Source organism: Lepisosteus platostomus, chromosome 4 (assembly GCF_059453375.1).
Source record: "Lepisosteus platostomus isolate fLepPlt1 chromosome 4, fLepPlt1.hap1, whole genome shotgun sequence".
In the NCBI taxonomy this organism is placed as follows: domain Eukaryota; kingdom Metazoa; phylum Chordata; class Actinopteri; order Semionotiformes; family Lepisosteidae; genus Lepisosteus; species Lepisosteus platostomus.
Window position 1 is genome coordinate 20,440,418 of NC_142614.1, and position 22,120 is coordinate 20,462,537.

The 22,120-nt window shown below is 34.6% G+C and overlaps 1 protein-coding gene across 5 annotated transcripts in view; it reads left to right on the plus strand.

The window, feature by feature from the left end:
• The window catches only part of znf532 (zinc finger protein 532), a 41,387-nt gene extending 20,678 nt beyond the window's left edge, over positions 1 to 20,709 (plus strand). For all 5 annotated transcript variants that reach the window (XM_088628921.1, XM_088628922.1, XM_088628924.1 and 2 more), the window contains 7 exons: positions 1,327 to 1,508; positions 2,808 to 2,984; positions 9,846 to 10,008; positions 10,252 to 10,542; positions 12,858 to 12,970; positions 15,334 to 15,481; positions 16,597 to 20,709. In XM_088628921.1, coding sequence (XP_088485047.1) covers positions 1,327 to 1,508; positions 2,808 to 2,984; positions 9,846 to 10,008; positions 10,252 to 10,542; positions 12,858 to 12,970; positions 15,334 to 15,481; positions 16,597 to 17,085 — 1,563 coding nt within the window. In that variant the 3' untranslated portion in view covers positions 17,086 to 20,709. The remainder of the gene's footprint in view (positions 1 to 1,326; positions 1,509 to 2,807; positions 2,985 to 9,845; positions 10,009 to 10,251; positions 10,543 to 12,857; positions 12,971 to 15,333; positions 15,482 to 16,596) is intronic.
• The last annotated feature ends 1,411 nt before the right edge of the window (positions 20,710 to 22,120 follow it).

The following is a 22,120-nucleotide window of genomic DNA, read 5'->3' on the forward strand; positions in this document are numbered from 1 at the left end:
TTTTGATGTCACTGTTTCAAATATCAATAGAGGCCTCAAAATTATTTACACTTGTGTTTTCATCAGTGCTATGTATATACCTTAGAAGAAAAAATAGTAGACATCGATTAACATCTCATAGTTCTTCCTGAACTAAAAAGGGGCTCTTTGATTTTAGGAAACCATCTGAAATATCACTGTAATCTCTTTTCTATGACATATTATTGACTGGAAGTAGAAAGCAAATCAGTCTTTTTGTTAAGTTATGTTCTTTTCACTTGGGCTGTGAAGCTTGCTTTTGTCCCAAGCACTTAAAGATTTTTCCTTTTCCCTGCATTTCTTCATGACCCTTTTTGTAGACTCTTAGAGTTCGACATTTACAGTAAAATTAAGATTTCTTTTGCTGTTTTTTACACTATTAGAATTGTTCCCCGGAAAACATAAAATCATTCATAGAGTTCTCTTTTTTAGATTAGGTGCAATAAATGCTTAATATTGTTTAGGAAAGGGCAGATGTAGCTGACACCAAATAAAAAGGTGATGAACTGTATTCATTTACATATTTTCCACAAGTGCATTGCAGCTGTATTTTGTATTATTCCTCCTTTCTGTTATTTCAGTGCTGAGTCTTGTTGTTAAATTTTATTTTATTATTTTCTGTCTTGATTGTTTCATAAGACTGTACAGATGTAATGTTTCCCGGACATTTTTTTTTTCACCTTTTGTTATTACATATTGGCTAATGCTCAGCCTTTCTGCAGTACGATTATAATTGTAAATAGCTGTTTTAAGTACTTTCAAATAAATATAGAATTCACTATTCAGTTACTAGATTAGAGGTACTGTAAATGAAATGAAAATTAAATGAAGGGCCTAAGATCTTGTTAACTACTTATCAGTATATATTACTCTGTAACTGCTAAACACTTGTATGCATGTTGCATTGCATGTTTATTTGGTTTATTTAGTGAATGTGAAGTCTTTGAGCTGTGTTCTGTAGGACAGTCATGTAGACAGTCCTATAGGATGTAGATATTTGGTGATAAAGGAATACTGTTCATCCTAGATATTAAACAACAACTTTGCAGTTGTTAAATATCTTTGAAAAGATGTACATACCTTATAGTCCATGTTTCTGTGAAAGAATAAATTTAAGCTAGACTTTTGTTACTTGGAAAATGTTCAGGTTATTTTCAGAATTTCTTTCACCAGTTCAGCGTAAGAAAAATTGGTCAGTTTGCAAAAACCTAATCCTTGTGACCTGCTAATGCATTTAATATAGAAGCAAGTTGTACATGAGATATTTTATTGATGCCATGCATTTGTGTTCTTAATTTTCCATGACAGAAAACTTGCAACATTTGCCAAATGCTGCTTCCGAACCAGTGCAGTTTTGCTTCACATCAGAGAATTCACCAGCACAAATCTCCATACACATGTCCGGAATGTGGAGCCATCTGCAGATCGGTCCATTTCCAGACCCACGTCACCAAGAACTGCCTGCACTACACCCGCCGAGTGGGCTATCGGTGAGTGTTGCTGCTCTTTTATGGGATTGGCACTCTAGTTGAATATTGCAGCTCATTTTTTATGATTATTTATGGCTGTCGTAAAACAAACTGAATATAGTTCATGATTTGCAGTGATGAGGTATTGCAAAAATGTAAGAACAGAACCGTAATAGCACATCTAGCTTGTTTGGTTGCCATTAGCAACTTGAATCGCTTATTCCAGCTGAAGAAAGCCACTGAGTTGTCAATGTTGGTCACTATTTTGGATACTGGAATCAGGTCCATTATAATCCTTTCTGTTCAAAACTAAACATATTGAGTTCTTAGCCTGTAAGAGTAATGCATTAATTTGTTTCCAGAAATGTACTTGCATGTTCTTCTTTGGACTTATTTCAGAGTGGCAATATATTTTTTGTTACTGATGCCTAATACCTTTTCTTTTTCTTATGTTAATGTTAACATTGTTTTTTAAAACAAAAAATAACTACCCTATATAAAACTAATTGAATGTAAATTTGATACTCATGCTACTGGAATTATCTGGTTCTTAGAAAGGTGTTGTTCAATGCTAAATTGATATTGCATAGTCTAGTGCAATACACCTCTGTAGCTTGCTTAAATATTTATTTCTTGTCCTGAAATGGTCGTGGTTGAGTACAGTGATGACTAAAGATTCTAGATTCGAAGTGTAGTTATAAATATTAACAACAAAATAGGAATTTGCTGTCCTAAAAATTGATCTTTTATCTCCAATTACCGTGCAATGCACCATTTGAATCAGTCTTTGTAGACCCGTGCTTTGTTCAGTGGATCATAAATAAATATTATTTTGTATTCTAGACCACATTTTTAAAGAAAAGTCATGCGTGTTTGTTCCCTCAATAGAAGTATACTTAAAAGATTATAAACTTAAAAGATTCAAATAGTTATCTCAATACATATAGCAGTTTGAAGTAAAATATTAACTTTGCAGTACAGGAGATGCCAGTGTGGATCTGGGCTATGTAATTAGCAGACTGGTTGAGCATTGCTGGGGCAGGCCAGGCTCATAGGGGCCCAATGAATCATCATGCTCTAGCACCAGGGCTTTTTGGGTTCACATTTGAATTGAACAAGTGTTTTCTTTGTTCATCTTTTCTAGAGCTTGTATGATGGTTACAATGGTGAACTAAACTAATTTCTAAATTTAATTGTGATTCTAAATTTAGAGGTTCTGACATAGTCAGCTTATAATGAAACTTTGGTCTGGTTAGAATTCAGTTCTAATGAGAGCAGAGTTGTAATACTAAAACTTGACATTTGTTTTTCTCTGTACAGCTGTATCCACTGTAGTGTAATCTACGCGGATGTGGCTGCCCTGAAGTCGCATATCCAGGGGACTCACTGTGAAATCTTCTATAAATGTCCTATCTGTCCAATGGCATTTAAATCAGCACCAGGCACCCATTCTCATGCCTATACACAGCACCCTGGAGTCAAAATAGGAGAACCCAAGTAAGTCATAAAACATGTAATTTGCTGGTAAAAGGCCTGTATAGTGAGATGTATCTAAAGAATCCAAAACCCAGTAAAACTTCTGCATCCTTCTCAGTTCAAAGTCTGAGAAACAGGATACTGTTTGCTATCACCTGAATCAAGACATTGCCATCAGTCTTAAATTCAGGAAAAATACTTTCTGCATTCATAGGCATTCTGCAACCCTTTTGTATGTGATGATCTTTTCCATTACAAAGGTAAAACATTTAAAGGATTCCAGCTATGCTTGTTGTTGCATCTTAATTTAATTGTCATTTCTATATACAAATAGTGTATGTTGAAATGAATGAAGCCATAATAAAATGATTACATTTAGGATATCTGCACATAGTGTGGGTGTGTCTTCTAGTTTGAACTTTAAAAGGATGTGTTCATCGCTAGAATATTTTATCTTCTATATTCTCACTGCTTTATATACTCAATAATCACATACTTACCCAATTCTGGGAAGTAAGACCTTTTTTCCCCAAAATGCCATATTTCTGGTGACTGTTGTAGGTGACCTTGGAGACCAAAAGTATATTAAAATTCCTGTTTCAAAACTAATAACAGACGGTTAGGCTACGTAAGACTGAAAAGTCTGAATACACAAAAGGATCAGAAAATTATTTTGATTTTTTTTCACAACTTATAAATTATTCATTGTCTTAACATTGGTTAATCATAAAGTAGTAAATAAAGATAATAATAGTAAACATAGTAACAAATAAATAAAATAAAACTATGTAATGGCTGTTGGGTTGTAAATTGTGTGATGATAATGCTGTGTGATTGTTTTCGTATTATAAATATTTGTATTAAATTATTAGATTATATCACAATATAACTTTATAAAATGTAGGAAGGGTTTCTTGGGGCCTAGCGACCAGTGTGTTTGATTTGTATTATATTTCTATGTAGCAGAAGACGCTGTAAAGGTTGATTAGTATTGACAGAATTTTACATTCATGTGTGGAAACAAGTCATGATTTGTCTCCAAACACTTTTCTTTGAGAGAAAGGTTAATAAAACTATTACATTGTTATATACAGTATATCCCCACATTCAAAAAACATATTTTCTCAAACATATTTCTATATACATTTTTATAAAATGTGATCTGGGTATGTGACAAAGTTCAAAAAGTTATCAGATAATATTTATTGCATTGTGTTACACTAGAGTTTAATCATCAATGTATGTGCTTACCTTTAATACCAGTGCCTAATGTACTTCCTTTTAGATTTTTCCCATATGGCAAATACCTTGATATCTTTTTCAAAAATCAAAGGTACACAAATAAAGAGATCCAGAGAAATTTGATATCCAGACAAAATGGATTACAGAAAGCACAATTACTTGACATTTTGAACGTAAGTCTTTAATTTGATTATGCGTGGTCACTTTAATTGAATGTTATTTCCCTCTTATGACCTTTTCATCCTTTCTCATCACGTCCCTCAACTTAAATTAATTAATTTCAAACCTGCGGAATAGGTGTTTTGCATTATCGTGTATTATACACTTTTGAACCCCACTTAATGTATTGTATTGGGTTAGTAGTTACAGTACCATGTTTTTTTTTTAGAAGTGTAAGTGTAATCACACTTAAAAATAGGTTACATTTACATCATTTTAGAAAAGTCTTTAGTCTATAGCATAAATATACTTAAGACTTGTGTACTTGTTTGGGGCTTCTTTCAAGCCACAGCCAAACGACACCCAGTTACGATAATAAATAGCGATAATTTAGTTGTAGAACTTCAAAAAATATTTAAAATCTAAAGAAAACTATCACTCAAAGAAAGTAACATAAGTGTTATTTTAGAGCTTTGACTTTTAGAGTATTTTTTTTAAATTACTGATTCTTCTGTTCTTGTGAATATATACCATTGGTAGGTACACTGAGAATTAAAAATAATTTTTCTTCAAAGATTGAGGTTTAAAATATTTTAGGTAATGCAGGTTGTTTGCTAATAGACCTTTCTTATTTTCTCTTTTACCGTCTAGAAATTAATACTTTTCTGTTTTCATTTGTTAGCATTGCAACAAAGTTTCCACAATACTGATGTCTGTGAAGTAACAAATTGGATATACTGTATCTTAATGTATTTTATTTATTCATTTATACAGAAATGGGAGAATCTCACTTACCATCCTGACAGCTGATAGGCTGAATTGTAAAAGGTTCCTGTCCTGAATGAGGAAAGGAAGGGAATGACAGTTGTGGTAGAAAAAAATAGAGCATGAGTTAGTGTATGGGAGAGAAAGAGTGAAATAGAAGGATGTTTTATGGGAAAGTGAATATTCTAAAGATGATTGAACTTCCCAGGTTTGGGAAATGTACAGTTAAGAAAAACTGACACTTTCAGCGTGTTTAAGTATTTATTTAATCTCAAAGATTGTTGATTTTCACAGATCCATCAGTATATACTGTATATATGTTTTCATTTCATGTAAATTGTAAAACTCACAATTTACAATATCTAAGACCAAATCAAACTTGCAGTTGGGAATTAGATTGATGGTGATTTACATTTGCAAAAGGCCTTTTCCTTTAACCTTAAGGAAATTTGCCTTCCAGTTTTATAACTCAGTATTGTCAAAATTTCGTACTTTATCCCACGTGTTTGTATTAAATGTAGTTTTTTTTTAAATTTCAGATCAAGTTGAAAACCCTAAAATGATGACTTAGTGCTAATAATGAAGAACATGTAGCCACAACCTCAACTAATATTTTATAACAATGTCTTGCATTTATGTAGCATCACCATGTTACAGATGCAGCCATTCAAAGTCCGCGGTACAGACACGTACCGGAGGTAATTGGCTACGGCGTCGCGCATCGTGACGCGCGGTACCGCGGTACGTGATTGGTTGACCGACAGGGGCACTCGTGGTCCGTAGAAAGATTTACAGTAAATGTCTTTACTGTGCCCGTTTTAGCATTGAATATTCATATGGAATTTTACCACTGAAGGGAAATCTTAGTACCTGAGCATAAAAAGAATAGGAGCATACTGTAACGCGTGTAAAGGCCATAAACAATATTAATTTTGGAACATAAACATACAGTATATGGCTGGTCTCGGTACTTTAAATAAAAAATACACACCAGTATTCCATTTCTCCCTAAACATTTTAAGCTTCGAAGTCTTTAAGTAATGTGATACCGTAGTCAACAAGCATACTTTTAGAATTTGATTAAAAGGGAATATAATATGGAATTGCGTATCTAAAGAAATTAATAACGATATAATTATATTCATGTACCGCAACACAAGAATAGTACACGCTGTACATTGTCTGTTGATAATGTTTCTGTAGTGCTTTTTCAGCACCCTGCATGTGACCTCGCCGGTGGCGCTGTGGGTTAGGTTCCTGACTCCTGCGTCACATGGTGAGTGTTTGAATCCAGCTGAAGCTATGACTTTTTTTTTAACAAACATTTCTTTGAAAAAATAAAATGTTTCCCTGGGTCAGAGATTAAATAAAAAAACACATATATTTAAACACGCGTTTGCGATTTAAATCAAAACATGATTTAAATCAATATAAATGTTTATATTGTAACGCATAGGTGACTATTCATTGTTATTAAAATGACTTAAATTCTATCATGTTGTGATATTTAAAAATATGAAAGTCAATTAATTGTCCATAATATTGCTATTCTATTTTTTCAAAGAAATGTTACAGTACACGAATATAATCATATCGTTATTAATTTCTTTAGATACGCAATTCCATATTGTATTAGCAGAAAAGCTTAAAACTACCACTTTTTTACACGCTAATGTAAAAAATGTTTAGGGAGAAATGGAATACCGGTGTGTATTTTTTCTTTAAAGTACCAATTCCTGGAATCTGACTGGCTGACACCCTTCTGAAGTGGTTCCATAATATCTGGTATACGGAAAAGAAAGCATTGATAAAAAAGCCTGGATTCTCATGTATCTGATACAAGTATCTTTTAATACAGTCTTTGCTGTGCTCTTGAGGATCCTTGTGATATTTTGAGCTCTGGTTGAATTATAAGTGTCGCAGTTTAAATAATTTTCGTAGTTAGAAATTATGAAACGCTCTGTTAAAAGCAAGGGGGTTTTTATGTCTGTTGCAGTAAAAGAAAATGCCTGACAAAGTGGGGCTTGGATACATTCCAAGTGCTTGTAAATATGTGCTAAAGAAATTATACTTTGAGTTTACAGCTTGTCCAAAGTCATTCATTATTAATACTATTAGTAATATCTTCGGCAAAGGCTTTGATGCATAAATATTTCTGATAAAGGTAGGTTGTGTACTTTTGTCCAACTGAGCAATCTTGCTTTCATAAAATATACCAACTTTTTAATGACTGATGATTAACATGCTGTAATAAACAGTTTAAACTCAAATGCTGTACATGAGAGGTTAAGCTTTATTGGCTCCTCCTGGCGGTTTTACAAGGTGATGCCGGACACTTTCCGGCATGACGTCAAATGACGCGATTAACCCCGTGATACTGCGTGATACTGCGACACGCCCACCGGGGTATACCGCGAAATACCCCACCCATTTTGAATGGCTGCATCTGTAGGTGCCATAAGCCCCACTTTACAGCAGATTAGGTGGAGAAGTAAGAAAATGGTGGGGATATGAGGTAGTGTAAACAACATTGTGTAACTCCAGATTGGAATTTGACCAGGACACTTGTAAACAATGCAGTGCAGTGTTTCGTCACAAAATCTTTTTTGGGATAATTATTTTTAATGTCTTATCTGAAGGATGGAACTTCCTGCAACACAGAGTACCTGGTACTGTCCATAGGGCAGGGTATCGCCAACTGGTCTGAGATCACTACTGTCACCACTTCCTGTGTAATATTTCAGGTTGTTACATGGATTGCAAGTGACAAACCATGGACTGAGAATGTCGTACTTTATGAATAGAAATCAAAAAGAAAACTAAATATTAAATACTGTATATAGATAAAAACTATTTTGCGGGCAGCTTGGTGGCAAAGTGGTTAGCATTGCTGCCTCACTGCGCTGGGTCCCAAGGTTCAATTCCAGATTTATCTGCTTGGAGTTTGTGTGTTCTTCCTATGTTCTTGTGGGTTCCCTCTGGGTGCTCCCACAGTTAAGAAAGATACTGCAGGTTAACCGGCTTCTGGGAAAATTGGCCCTGGTGTGAGACTGTAAGTGTTTGTGTCTGTGTACCTGTCCTGTAATTGACTGGCTTCCCATCCAGGGTGTATCCTTCCTTGTACCCTTTGCATGCAGGGATGGGCCTGTCTCCCATGTGACTGAATTGAAACAAGCTGTCAAATGCAACAAAATAGAAAAAGATGGAATCTTGAAGTCATTTTTGACCCAAGCCTCACATTTGAATCTCAAGTTTGCAGTGTTACAAAGCTGTCTTTTTTCATCTTTTTAACATTGTTGATATCTGTACACATCTGTCCCTGTCTGATGCAGAAGAGGGAATGGTTCAGGTTTTTCCAGGGTTTATTATGGTAATGTTATATTTGCTTATGTTTCCAAACATGTTATTAACAAGATCCAGCGTGGTCATAACTCAACTGCTCAGATTTTAGCCAAACTAAACTCAAATGCATTAGCATAAATCACCTGTTTACTTCCTTGCACTACCTCCCTCTGGATTTCAGGATAAAATACAATTTTAAAGTTTGGCTACTGACTACACCTGTAAACTGTTAAACTGTTTACACCAAAACATCATCTGAGCTCTCTTGTCTCTGGTCTTCCAGCTTATATCAGATACTTCAAGTCAGTCTGCACTTTCAAATTCTGTCTTAGACCTCACTTTAAAACATTAATATATTGCCTTTTTAAGTGTTTTAAATATATTTTAAGGATTCATTTGTGTTTTAAAGTTTTGAGAATTGATGCAATGCAAAGTTGCTTCTACAGTTACACCTCCACTTAGGGAAAACATGAATCTGAAGGATTTAACACTACTTATGAGCTTTTATCTATCATTAGTTATATATTCAGGAAAGCCTCTCCAAATTTCTTATGTGTGAAAAGGGATGACCAGACAGCAGGTTTCAGTTTCACAGAGATATTTCTGGCATAGTGACAGTTGTTGCTTGAGAAAAGACAGAGCTGTATTTCTCTTTGTTTTTTTTAAAGCAAAGAGTGAAAAACACATGTCATGGACTTGCTTCCAGATTAAAGTACAGTATGTGTGATTAAAACATCCTACTACAACACCCTGCCACATGTTAAATACTTTTTAAAATACCTTTATGGCCTGAAAAGGGACCTACCTACCTTTGTGTAAATGCTTGTCTTTTTAATTCTCCACTGCTGAATTGTTCACAGAACAATAAAGAAGCCACAAAACCATTCTAAGTATAACCTGATCATTGAGGGTGTGTTATTATTATATATACAGTATAACTTAGTTTTTATATATATATATTATATTACAAACTAATAAGTTATTTAACATATATTATACATATTATTTTATATACAATGCACTGTATATGTACAAATCCTACAGGTGTATAACCAGCCACATCCGCTCTAGAAAGAGGTATTACCAAATGTTTTTACAGATGCATCACCCAAGTTATGTAGCACTTCACAACTGTATTTGGTCTCTGCGCAATATTTACATAGAAATATATTATGATAAGTAACCTAAATGTGACCTAGTATTCACTTATTAGACTAAAAACCCACTTCTGTACTAAGTCCTCAGACAACGGCTGTCACATTTTTCAGCGTCTTTCAGCAGAAGCCATTTGACCTTGAAGTCTTGATGGCTGCAAGAAATGTAATCTAGATGTTGTATAACACTTCTTTATGTGTATTTTGTTTTCTTTTCTAGGTTAATCTATAAGTGCTCCATGTGTGACACCGTGTTCACACAACAGACGTTGCTTTACTCCCACTTTGACCAGCACATCGCCAATCAGAAAGTCTCTGTCTTCAAATGCCCAGACTGCTCCATGCGTTATGCACAGAAGCAACTTATGTTGGATCATATAAAGGTACAAAGACAAAGACCTATTTTCTGCCTTTTACAAGGAAAAATATCAGTATTGTCTGTATTTTATTTCCAGATTTAAAACTGCTTAAACTTGAAAAAAGTATCCTATAAAGTTAATCTAACTGTGAACATTCATGTAGGTTTATGATATCCGAAGAACTCTGTATCTACCATCTTGGATAGTGTGCAGGCGATAAGCTCTTTACTGTTAAATCTTAATAATTATTTTCAATTATTCCCACAGTCTATGCATGGCACACTAAAAACAATTGAGGGTCCACCAAACCTGGGTATAAACCTTCCCCTTACCACCAAGCCAACAATTCCAATTACATCCAGCCAAAATGGCAAGGATGTCAATTCTGTGAACGGGGTGGAAAAGAGTGACAAGAAGCCTTCCTGCACTGTGAAGAAAAGTAACACTACTTCCCTGTCCAAGAAGCCCACCAACCCAGGCTGGATGTGCCGGGATTGTGACAGATTGTTCACCCAGAGGGAAGTCTATATTTCTCACATGAGGCGAGAGCATGGGAAGGTGAGCAAGCAGTTTAACCATCATTTACAATCCCAGTCCCGGGTACTCCACTCTAACGCACAACGAGAGGAATTTGTTTTTGTTTCTCCAATTTGTAATTCGCTGTGGCTGGTATTCGCCATGGCTCAATGCAACAGCTTTAATACCTGTATAGAAAAGAACACATGATTTTTCTCAGACATGGATTTGTCAAATTGGCTAGCCATTGCTATCAAGTGAGCTAGACCAGGGGTGTCCAATCTAATTCCTGAAGGGATATTGTGTCTGCATGGCTTTTAACCTAAATCATCCCATTATTGGACCAATTTACCGGCTTCTCCTAGCTTCAGTTGCTAGTGCTTAAAAAGACCTGGAACACCATGCATTCAGCTTTCCTCTATGTCTCTATGGATTGGACACCAGTCTAGAGGTTCAATGGGAGAACATCCTCAGCTCTCTTCTGTAATTCTGAAAGTATATTGGTAGCTGGCAAGGCATGGAGTTTGTCTTTGGGCTGCAAACTGATCCAACTAAAATTAGCCAAGTGCAACTCATTTATAGTTTTCTGATAAACCCAGATTTGGATCGGCAGTGCTTAGACAGTAACGCTCAGTCTGTGCTGTTGGATGATACCAATTTAGTCCCCCAAGTCCTTTAACGTTCGAGGCATTTTAGATGTTTGATTTTAAATAATGTGAAGACTGTACATGTTGTGTTATCATGTGCTTAAACAAGTGCATAATTAAATTGCCGTAGATAAAGTCACAAAATAACTTTGTTTTCAAGCTTAAAAATAAGGCAGTGTTCTCAATTTTTACATGTGGAAAACCTTTGGCAAACACATTTCCATTACATCATGAATTAGAATGGCTGCTAGAAAATATTGTGCAATTACTTAACTTTTAAATTAATAGTGATCCAGCTTCTTTATGATTGCATTCATCTTTGTAAGATGGACTGAAGGACAGAAATGCTGAATCAAACTCAATTGAGAAGTAATGAAAAAATGGATCAATACATAATGCCTTATCTCTGTGGATCCAGGCACATGCTGAATGCTTATTGATCCTTTCCTTTTTTAGATTTATGACTGAATGCACAGTGCTACTGAAGAAATAAAAACAGCCCTTTTTGTGAATGGACAATGACTAATCTGATAGTATTTAAAAAGTAGCAGGCCTGAATTCAGCAATCATTCTCTTCTCACGGCAATGTTTGTCTGATAGTAATTCCAAACCAGTTCAATCAGAAAAGGGACATTTTGCTGCCCAACCTACTCAAATTGTGCTGGATAAATTTACCTGGTTTTCATTGTGCAGTGTGATTCAAAATGTTATTCATTCTTTTTGTAAAATGTCCCAAGCTCAGAACCCCTCAAATCTCAAACTATTAAAATTTGGATGCACATCCTGTGAACATTTATCTTAAATAAATTATTAATAACACATTTAGTTAGAATTGAGCATTACTTTGCTAGACCAGCCTTGGGTAATGTTTAAATGAAAGATAAATACAACTTATTTAAATACAAATATCTACCAAAAATCAAATTGTTAAATAGCAGAATGTTTTGCTTGATGAATGTAGATCTCATCAAGATTTATCTTAAATATCTTTTGGCGAGTTTAGGAAATTCACCTCAAACACGCACACAGGTTATTGTGAAATAAACATACTGTACAGTATTAAATATTTTCAGGGGGCTAAATAATCAGGAAGACTTGAACTGGAACTAGTTTCAAAGGCTCTTAAACAAGAAAGAATTTTCTTCAAATCCTTATACATTACTTGTGGAAAATGGTGCCACCCAGAGTGGTAGTATTTACATTTAGCCCAGAATACATTTATTTATCGTGACTGATGTCGGTTTTTGATTTTTTTGTTGAAGATCTTTTTCTACCCAGGTCAGAGGTCAAAGAGATTTTTAAGAAAAATGACTTGGAATTTAACCAATACAGAATGTAAGACTAACCCAAAAATTATTTTGGTCAGTTTAATTCAGAGCAATGCTTAAACTTTAAAGTGGAATTGTCTTGTTAATTCTTGTTTCTTAAAAGTAATGCTTATTAAAAATACATTTTGGTATATGCTATAATGTGTTCATTCTAATTTTTATAATTGATTTTCAAAATATCATCCCTGTAGAACACTTCCTTTGTTACTGTAGCTAACCTTGACAATGTGCTTCACACAAAACTAAGAGCTCTGAGTATATTGGATTTGGGAAAGACAGACACTGAAGAAATCATGAATCATGTTCATGTCATTATATATCTGCATAGTGTCTAAGAGGTCATTTCAATGCGCAAATGATTGGTTGACTCTCTTTTTCTTAGCAAATGAAGAAGCATCCTTGTCGTCAATGTGACAAATCCTTCAGTTCATCACACAGTCTCTGCCGACACAACAGAATCAAGCACAAAGGAATCCGAAAAGTGTACACATGCCCGTAAGTAAAGCCCTGCTGTTGTCTGCATTAAAAACAACCAAAACCTTCCTCAGACACTCATGGAAAGATGAGGAAAGCCCTGTTGGGCTTAAAAGTGTTCTGTGTTTTGTGTGGTGAGGAGCAATTTGGTGATTTGAGGACATATTTTTGTATGAATGTTGTGCTATATATTTCAATGTATTTTACAGTTTCTTTTCAACTCTTTTACCTAAGATAGGATGTAGAAATTTAGAATGAGTACACTTGCTCGTCCCCTATGAACTGGGACCATCCTTCTTGATCTTTTGTAAAAAATCTATAAATTACCCTTCAAGGGATTTAAAGTTTGTGCAGAAAGAACCATTTAATAAAAAATATTTTAACAGTTTGAACCATCTTATGGGTGTGCTTTCTTTGTTTCTTGGAGATTAATATTTTATACGTGTTTAAGTATTTAGCATATTGAAGATACAGATGGGTCACTGAACTGTATCTGTGTGGGTGCCTGGTCTCTTCATTAAAATGAATAAAGAGAGGGCAGCACGTGTGTTACAGGGCCTAATAAAAAATCCCTTTAACACTGCAACTCAACATCTGTATCCATGAAAAGAAACCTGTAGCGAGTTTACAGTGTACCTTGAAGGTCACTGGCAGTTTTCTCTAACAGAGGCAGCGTTTTTACAGGAAGAATAATAGGGTTGAATAAAATATTAATTTTATTTCCACCTTTGGAGGAGCTGCTTTTTTCATACATACAGAAAACAGTAAATTGTAGTCCTGCTCACACAGCTTGTTTTGCCCACTAGTAAGCTTTGTTTTATTGATCTTTTCCAAACAATATTTAGACCCACAGGGAGCACTTCACTTTAGTCACTCAGGTATAGTTTTTCTTCCAATATCAAACTCATCCATCAATTTGTATTGTTTTCCTTCATAAAGCAAAACACCATTGTTTTATGAAAATAAATTAAATCTTGTTCCCCCACTATCCATTATATTTTAGAGCTTAAAGTATTCCTTATGGAATGGTAACTGCTTGGATGTTCGGTTTAGTTCTTCCAACACATGGATCTTTTTTTTTTATGAGCTTTATTGCTTTTTTAAATCAAAGGAGACAGATTTTCACTCAACTTGGAATGTCACAATGGCACATAACATAGAAATACAAAGAACATACATTAGAAAGGGTACAAATGAGAGGACGCCATTCAGCTCATCTTACCCTTTAGGTAATAGTTAATTTATCCAGGCTCTCATCTAGATATTTCTAGCAAGAAGCCAGGGTATTGGCTTCAACCATATGGCTGGGTAGCTTATTCTAAACTCCCACAGACCTTTAGGTTAAAATGTGCTTCCTATTTGTTTTAAATGCTTGTGCATGTAGTTTCTACTCATCCCCTCCCGTTCATATTTCAACACAACATACAGTAGGTTTTGACCTGAAATGCATGTATTTAGAAAGGTGCATTTAAAATAACAGATCTTTCACTCAGATACAGTATGTGTAAAAAAAAAAACTCCAAAGAGATCTCAGAAGGATGCTCTTTATTAAGTTATATGCTGCACATGAGCAATTTTTGATACCAGCTGTTTTTCCATACATAATGTGGTACTTCTTCCACATAGTTTTCTGAAGCCCCTGCTTCAGTCTCATGACCTTAATCTGGGTTTTAAAATCAAACCTAAAAGAATTGCAACATATTCAGAGAGCTGACATACCATTAATGAGTGTCTAATTTGGGAGTCCTTTCTGAGTGTTCTCCTGGAAGAGGCATTTAGAGGAGCTGCCAACTGCCATGGAGATCATTAGATTTCCATAAGTTGAAATATTATCTCCTGTCCCACAAGCTGGTAGACACTGACCTCCCAAGTGGAGGTAGAGAAGAGAGCAAGACTGTTTTCTGGCATGTGTTAATCAGTATCTGTAATTTAGTTAAATTAAGAAAGCCTTGATCTGTGAATGTATTCACATTCATTACATGCTTTCATAAGGCAGGCAAAGGAATGTTTTTGGAATGAAGAAACCTTAGAACTTCTTTCTATGGAGGGAGTTTGTAATTACATTTCATCCTTTGACAAAAACAAAATAGTGCAGTGGTTAATGTGCAAGACTCCTGTCCTGCAAATTATGGAAGAATTCAGTAAGACTTCTGATGTGTGTGCATTATCATTTGATTGAGCTTTGAACGTTTTGATTTTTTCTGATGAACTTTTCTTAACAGCATAAGGAAAGTACATCAGGAGGGATATTGTGATACTGACAAATCACTTGATTTTAAATAGTAGAAGCCTTGTTTTGTAACATATAATATTTCAGGTTTATTGGGTCTTCATGTTTATGCTGTAATAGTAAAATGTCCTCTGTCTCTTCACTGTTTCCACAGTCACTGTCCGGACCCCAATCGTTCTTTTAGTAAGCGCTTAATGTTGGACAAGCACATTCAGTTAATGCATGGCATTAAGGACACAGAGGAAAAACAAGTGACAGAATCCACCAATGCTGAAGATGCTTCAGAAAAAGAATTTTCTAAGGTATGGCAACATCTTTAACAGTGGCCATAATGAGAGCAAATGTGTTGAGGGTCATAAAATACAGTACATTACTTAAGTTTACTCACCAATTTTCCTTTCCACTTTTCCGAATTCACCTTAGTTAACCTTTCAGTTAAAGGTTAACGTTATTTCTAGTATTCACATGAATAAAGCAGGTTCATTGCTTGAGGATATCTCACGCCTTTTAAATTAAACTTCTAAATCACACATTTGCTCTGTACACTGCTTCAACTCAGAAAATATTTCATTACATGAATTACACTTACCAGTTCTAATAATATTTATTTGAAATTAATGTTGAAAGAATTATTTCAAGGGTTATTCTGTATGATTTGACATTTTCAGATTTGTTGTTTTTTTTACTCACCGCATTTTAAAACTGGTATAGTGCATTTTACATTAATACTGTTGATATATTATTTCCAATAAATTAATTGCTTTTACTACTCAAGCCAATAGGCTATCCATTTCTTTTTCCTTAGTTGGACCATTTCTGTTACCTAAAAAGCTCTGTGTTAGGGAGCCTTCTCATCATCACAGTTGACATAATGGTGGATAACGGGTTTTTGTAATGATAGAGAAGTCCTTTACACAGACCTTCTGTTTTCCCATGACTGGAATGGTCCAAATATGCGGTGAGAATGCTGATAGACACCTATTGAGTATTTGTCTATAACTTATGCAATGATTCAGCCCGAGATAATTAAAATCAGTTATTTATCCATCATGTGTCTCATGTTTGCTGTTTGGAAAAGATAAAGAGCAGCCTTTGATCTCTCCTGATTTCCATTTCTTCATGGATTATTTAATCCAACAGCAGCTAAATACATCACTTGACATTTTGATTACAACTGCATTTTGAAAGACCAGTTACAACAGTAATAGAATCTACAGTACATGTACAGTATATTTAGCACAGTAGCATTTCTTTCATCAATTAAAAATAATTATCATCTGTATTCAGTCAATTAAACTGCACAATCATTAACTTTTGATGCATAAGTTACAAATTAAAAGACCAAGGTGTACTGTGTCATAATTGCTGGCCTGTTGGTTATTTAAATTGGCATTGTTTCTTTTGTGTCGATCCGTAGGCTTCTAGCCCAAAACGGAAGCTAGAAGAAACAGTTTTGGAGTTCCGTCCCCGAGGTGCTATAACTCAGCCCCTAAAGAAGCTCAAAATCAATGTGTTCAAAGTCCACAAGTGTGCTGTGTGCAGCTTCACCACGGAGGACATTGTGAAATTCCACGAGCACATTCCCCAGCACAAATCTGATGGCTCTTCCTACCAGTGTCGTGAGTGTGGCCTGTGCTACACCTCCCACAACTCTCTGTCCAGACACCTCTTTATAGTGCACAAATTAAAAGAACCCCAGCCCACTTCCAGACAGAATGGGGCAGGAGAGGACAGTCAGCAAGAAAATAAACTGAACCCAGAGGGCACAGAATCTGACGGTGTCTCCGAAAGGAAGTGCAAAGTTTGTGCCAAGACATTCGAGACAGAAGCTGCCTTGAACACTCACATGAGAACTCATGGGATGGCTTTTATCAAGTCAAAAAGACTGAGTGCAACAGAGAAGTGAATACAGTGAACAGAAGACCCGTTTTATTATCCAAATACTTTTTGTTCTGTGCTACATTTGGTTTTGTTACACTCTTCACAGCTGAGTGCTGTTAGAACAATGGTACATTTTAGACAGCTGTAGTTACTACACATTACACCATTTTCTCTTATATATCCCTTAAGTGTTTAAAAAAACTAAATGTATTTAAAAGCAATTTATGTATATTTAAATAAAACTAAGAAAAATACATTTTGTACACTCTATGCAAAGTGTTTGTATGGGTGTTTAATAGATTTTTATAGGAGGTTTAATTTAATTATTTTCTGTCAGAAACAGTCATTTTTGTTACAGTTTGGATGTTTTAGATACTGTGAAGAGGGTTTATCATGAGGTTTATCCTATAACCTTAAAACACTGCAGTATTTTATTGCTACTGCTGCCAAATGTCCTGGGAGAAATCCATGAGCTATACATCAGTTGAACTGTTACAAAGGAAAAGGGCAGAAAAGGCCAGAACTATGAAATAGCTGTAATGTACCATACAACCTGTTTGGTAGGAGCTTTTTTATGACTTACATTTACTCATTGCTTCATTCCATCATTCAATCATTGATTCATTATCAATGATTGATCATAACTATCCCTCACAGTTAAGGGTCACAGAGAGTGCCAGAGAGAGTCTGGTTGTCTTAGAAGATTCAGTCACGATGAGCTCTCTTCAGCGTTTTCACGTTTGCTTCCTCATTTCTTGGCTTAAAGTGCAGAGCTCATGCCCAACATTCTTGCTGAATCTGGTTCAGTCAAAGACCATAATCTCCCAAGAGCTAATATCAATGTTGCATTTTTTATGTTTGCTTTAACTATGTCTTTGAAATGCTGCTTTTGTTCTTATCTGGTGCAATTGCCTTGGCTTTGATGGGAGAAGAGAACCGTCTTTGGGAGCCTAGAGTCTGACACCCAGACAACATGACAAGCTTAATGAATGCTTCTGGTGATTACCCTGAAGAGAACACTGATAAATCTGTCCTCCTCTTGATATGTAAAATGTTCTGCAAAATATTTTGATTATGCAACCAAGATGATTGGAGGTCTTATTCTGCCACAGTATTCATCTATCAGAACTGCTGTTGAGATATTCCAGGTGGTTCATCTTCTTATGGCTCTTTTACCATTAAAGGCTTTGTTGCCAGACCCATATTTTCTGATTATAAAGTATGCAGGAATTGAATCCTAATGGGCTTACACTGTAAATGAGGTAGCACCAAGTCTGAAGGTACTTTAATCTGTTGATACTGATTGTACATTACTTATTCTACCAACTCTACAACAAAGACAAGTAGATGGACTTTGGGACCCAATTCATTCCATTTGGGGCATTTTGAAGGGGAGTCAAATGATGTCATTGTCACCATTGGCTTAAATCAGCAGACGGTGAAGAAACTTTTGCGATTATAAAGTTGTCATCAAAAATTACATTCTTTATTTCAAACATATATTGAGAACATTGTGTGGAGAGGCACACAACAGAGATACTTTTAAATTTACTTTAATGGTTCTGTTTCAGTGGAACTCACAAATTAAGGAATAATATTGTCTGTTTAGATCTTTTCACATGCACACCTTTTGGTTTTTGCTTTTAAAATTATTTTGTGGCCTTTTTACAGAGTTTGAGCCAATAAGGTTCAGAATACTAATGTAAAAGAAAGATGTGAATATTTGTTAAGATGTATTTTGTCTGGTAGAGTTTAAACTAGCCTATTTTACTGACAGTTCATAGAGGAAGAAAATGTGAATTAAAAAGTTCACAGTATAAATGTGCAGGTTTTAAGCATAACCATTCATATTATAACTTACTATTTATCGGACTCTCCAAAAAATGTTGTGTTCATTATTTTTGCCAGTTTCAGCCTAAGAATTTAAAAATAATGTTTATGTTTCACTAAATGGGTGCTATATACATGTGATATGTCAGCTCTCTGGATGAATGCTATATACAGATATTCTTAAAGCTACTTCCTTATCCTTTTGCTTTTTATAGACATAATGCTGTCTATTGAAAGGAAAGGTAGATGTCTGACAGAAGATTTATTACATTAGTGAAGGTTTACCAGCAAGAAGAAATTAGTAAAAATGCCCAGTTTTTTATATGTGAGTAGAAAAATAAAGATTTTATTTTCTTTTGTTCTTTTGTTTTGTTCTATAGTTGTTCTTATGCTGTTACTAAACAGGAAAAAAATGCTTCCAATGATGACGACTACAGCTTTAATTGACTAACACATGAAAGCAGTTCTGCCCTAGTGTTGCAATATTGATGCACTTTGATCAAAAGAATTATATTATCAATAATACTCATCAATATTGCTACAGTATATTAGACATGTTCTATTATAGTTAACATATTTTAACAAACAAACTAATCAGTGATAAAGGAAATCATTTTGGAATGTTGTTTTTTATGAAAGTTTGCACCTGAGGTTATGATTTTCAATTACTTTGAAAAGACGAGATTTTGGTTTTGGAAACTTCCAGATGCTATTCTGTTTGCCGAATTTTGCACTGTATCTTTTTTATATACACCTTATCCTACATTCTATCCAGTTTTGCAGTAGTACAAGATGTCTGGTAGACACTTGGATTTACTTTTAGTTTTTAAGGACAAAATGTTTAGTTCAGCTTTGAACAATGCAATAACATACAATATTGCTATTGTGTGTTATTGGAAAGTTTCAATTGCAAAAGTTGAGCATCTAAACAGTTTTCTAGTTTCTTTCTAAATTAAAAGTTACTAGTGAAAATATAAAAATTGGGCATTTTTCAATGGGCCAGAGTTGTCTTCTTACTGTTTTTTTTCTTAACATTTCTATTCAAGCCTAATTAAAATTGCTTCAGTTGGACCATGTAGGTAAAGAGTTCTGTTTTGTACTGATAACCCTGGAAACAAAAAAAAGAACACTCATTCAGAATGAGAAGAAAATGCATTGGTTTAGATCAAGTTTCTCTGGTGCTTCAATACTTAGTTTTTATCTACATAGCGGCTTTGTGTTGAGAACCCCTTAGAGCTACACACTACTAAATGCTTAAGAATTTCCTTAAGATTATGGCATGTTAACAACCCCACATATCCTGTGTTGTTTTGAAACACCAAAGAAGCATATTTTATTTAAAAATCTTGATCTTGTTTCTTCAAGTAGTAGTTATGGGCATAAACGAATGGCCTGTACAAGTTATGAGACCTACTCAAATTGAAATTTGCTCTGCCTTCACAACTAAAGAATGTGTGTGTAAATAAGAAACTGGGAATTGCTATCTATTCATTGTGGACAGACAGCTGTAGTAACAAAACCAACATCTTTAAATATTGAACAGTGTTTCAGATTTAAAAATATAAAACACTGTATAAGATACTTGGGGAAAATATATGTTTTTATTTGTTTTCTTTTATATAATATGTATTTCTTCAAAGGACTTTTTTGTTGTTTTTTTTTACTTTTTTTAAAAGAAATATTTTTGTGTAGAGATTTAAACTGCATGAGAAGCTGTAACAGGTGTTACTTGTTTCTTAGAATGTGTCTTGCTGCTGTTAGGTAGATGTCAAATGTTCCTGTATAAGATGTTATTGGTGTCAATAAAATATGAAACTTGTTCAAGGCACTGTCTTTTAAACCCTTGTACCCGAATAGTTTAAACATTAATAGTTTTTTCTCCAATTTTTGTGAGATTCCACATGCTGTATTTTCAAGGTATAATTTGGGATATACCTTACTGTTTCTGTTTTTTTCTGATTTGTTTACCTCGGTTTGGCACAAATAAATTAAATTTAATTATTATTACAGTAGCTAGATTCTAACATAAAAAGATACAAAAGAAAGGAACAGTTTTAACAAATTCTACCTTTAAAGCTTGCACTTTGAGGTAGTAATTAATGTGTTATGTGCACAACTGACTCTACACATTCAAAGGAAAAAAGAAAAGTGAATAGATTATATGAAAGATGATTGCATAATTATTCCAACCTTTTGCTGTGGCAAACCTAAATTAAGTGAATAGAAGTAGCATGCCACACACTTTGTAGAACATGATGTCTAGCATGGTGGTGGCAGTATTACAATATACTGTACTGTAAGGTAGTTCTTCTCATCAGCAGGGACAGGGTAGATATTGAAAAATATCAGAGGAGAGCCTTCTTCAGGGCTCAAACTGGGACAACAAAATATCTTTCACCAGGACATTGGCCCAAAATAAAAGGTCAAAGCTGCATTACAGTGGCTTAAGAATAATAAAGTGAATGTCCTTGAGTGGCCCAGTTAAAGTCCTGACTTTGAGAACCTGTGGAAAGACTGGAAAACCACTGTACATACTGTAAGTGATTTCCTGGGCAACTTGTGAGAACATTTAAATAAATATCATTTATTTTAGTATTGACAATTGAATATCTTTTCAGATTAAGAAGGCTTCTCTAGACGTAATAAGAGTGTGACTAAGAGCTATTAGCAAGATTTTCCATTAGGTTTTCACTAGTTTCTTTTAATTTATTCCACCAGCTATACATTAACAGTTTATGATGTACTGGAGGAAGGCCATTAGCAGATCTGAATGCAGTAGTGGCCAATGTGTTGCCCAGTTCAACAGGTTTTCTGGTCCTTTTTATAAAGATTTAGATTATAAAGAAAAAATCAAGAGATAAATTAACTTTGAGATTTGAAGCTGCCCATCAGTAGCCTTACTGATAAAAGTTCCATTTATGATTCTTGGGTGAATTACATTTTAATGTCACAGGTCCTTTTTTATTTTTTTATCTCTTATGTGCTACCAGTTTCTTACCTGCTTAACTTATTCTGGATTTTCTGAATTCAGTTCAGCCAAATTCTGCCTTAAAATGTATATTTCTATGAAGTCGTCTTAACTGATACTTGCTTTTTTGCTCACACTTTGAAAAATGTTTAATAATTATCTTGATCACATTAAGTTTTTTTATTCACTTAAGTGAACGACCAAAATGGGGCACTTTTATTAGTGCATTGATCTGATAACCCATTCCCGTGTAATGCAGAAT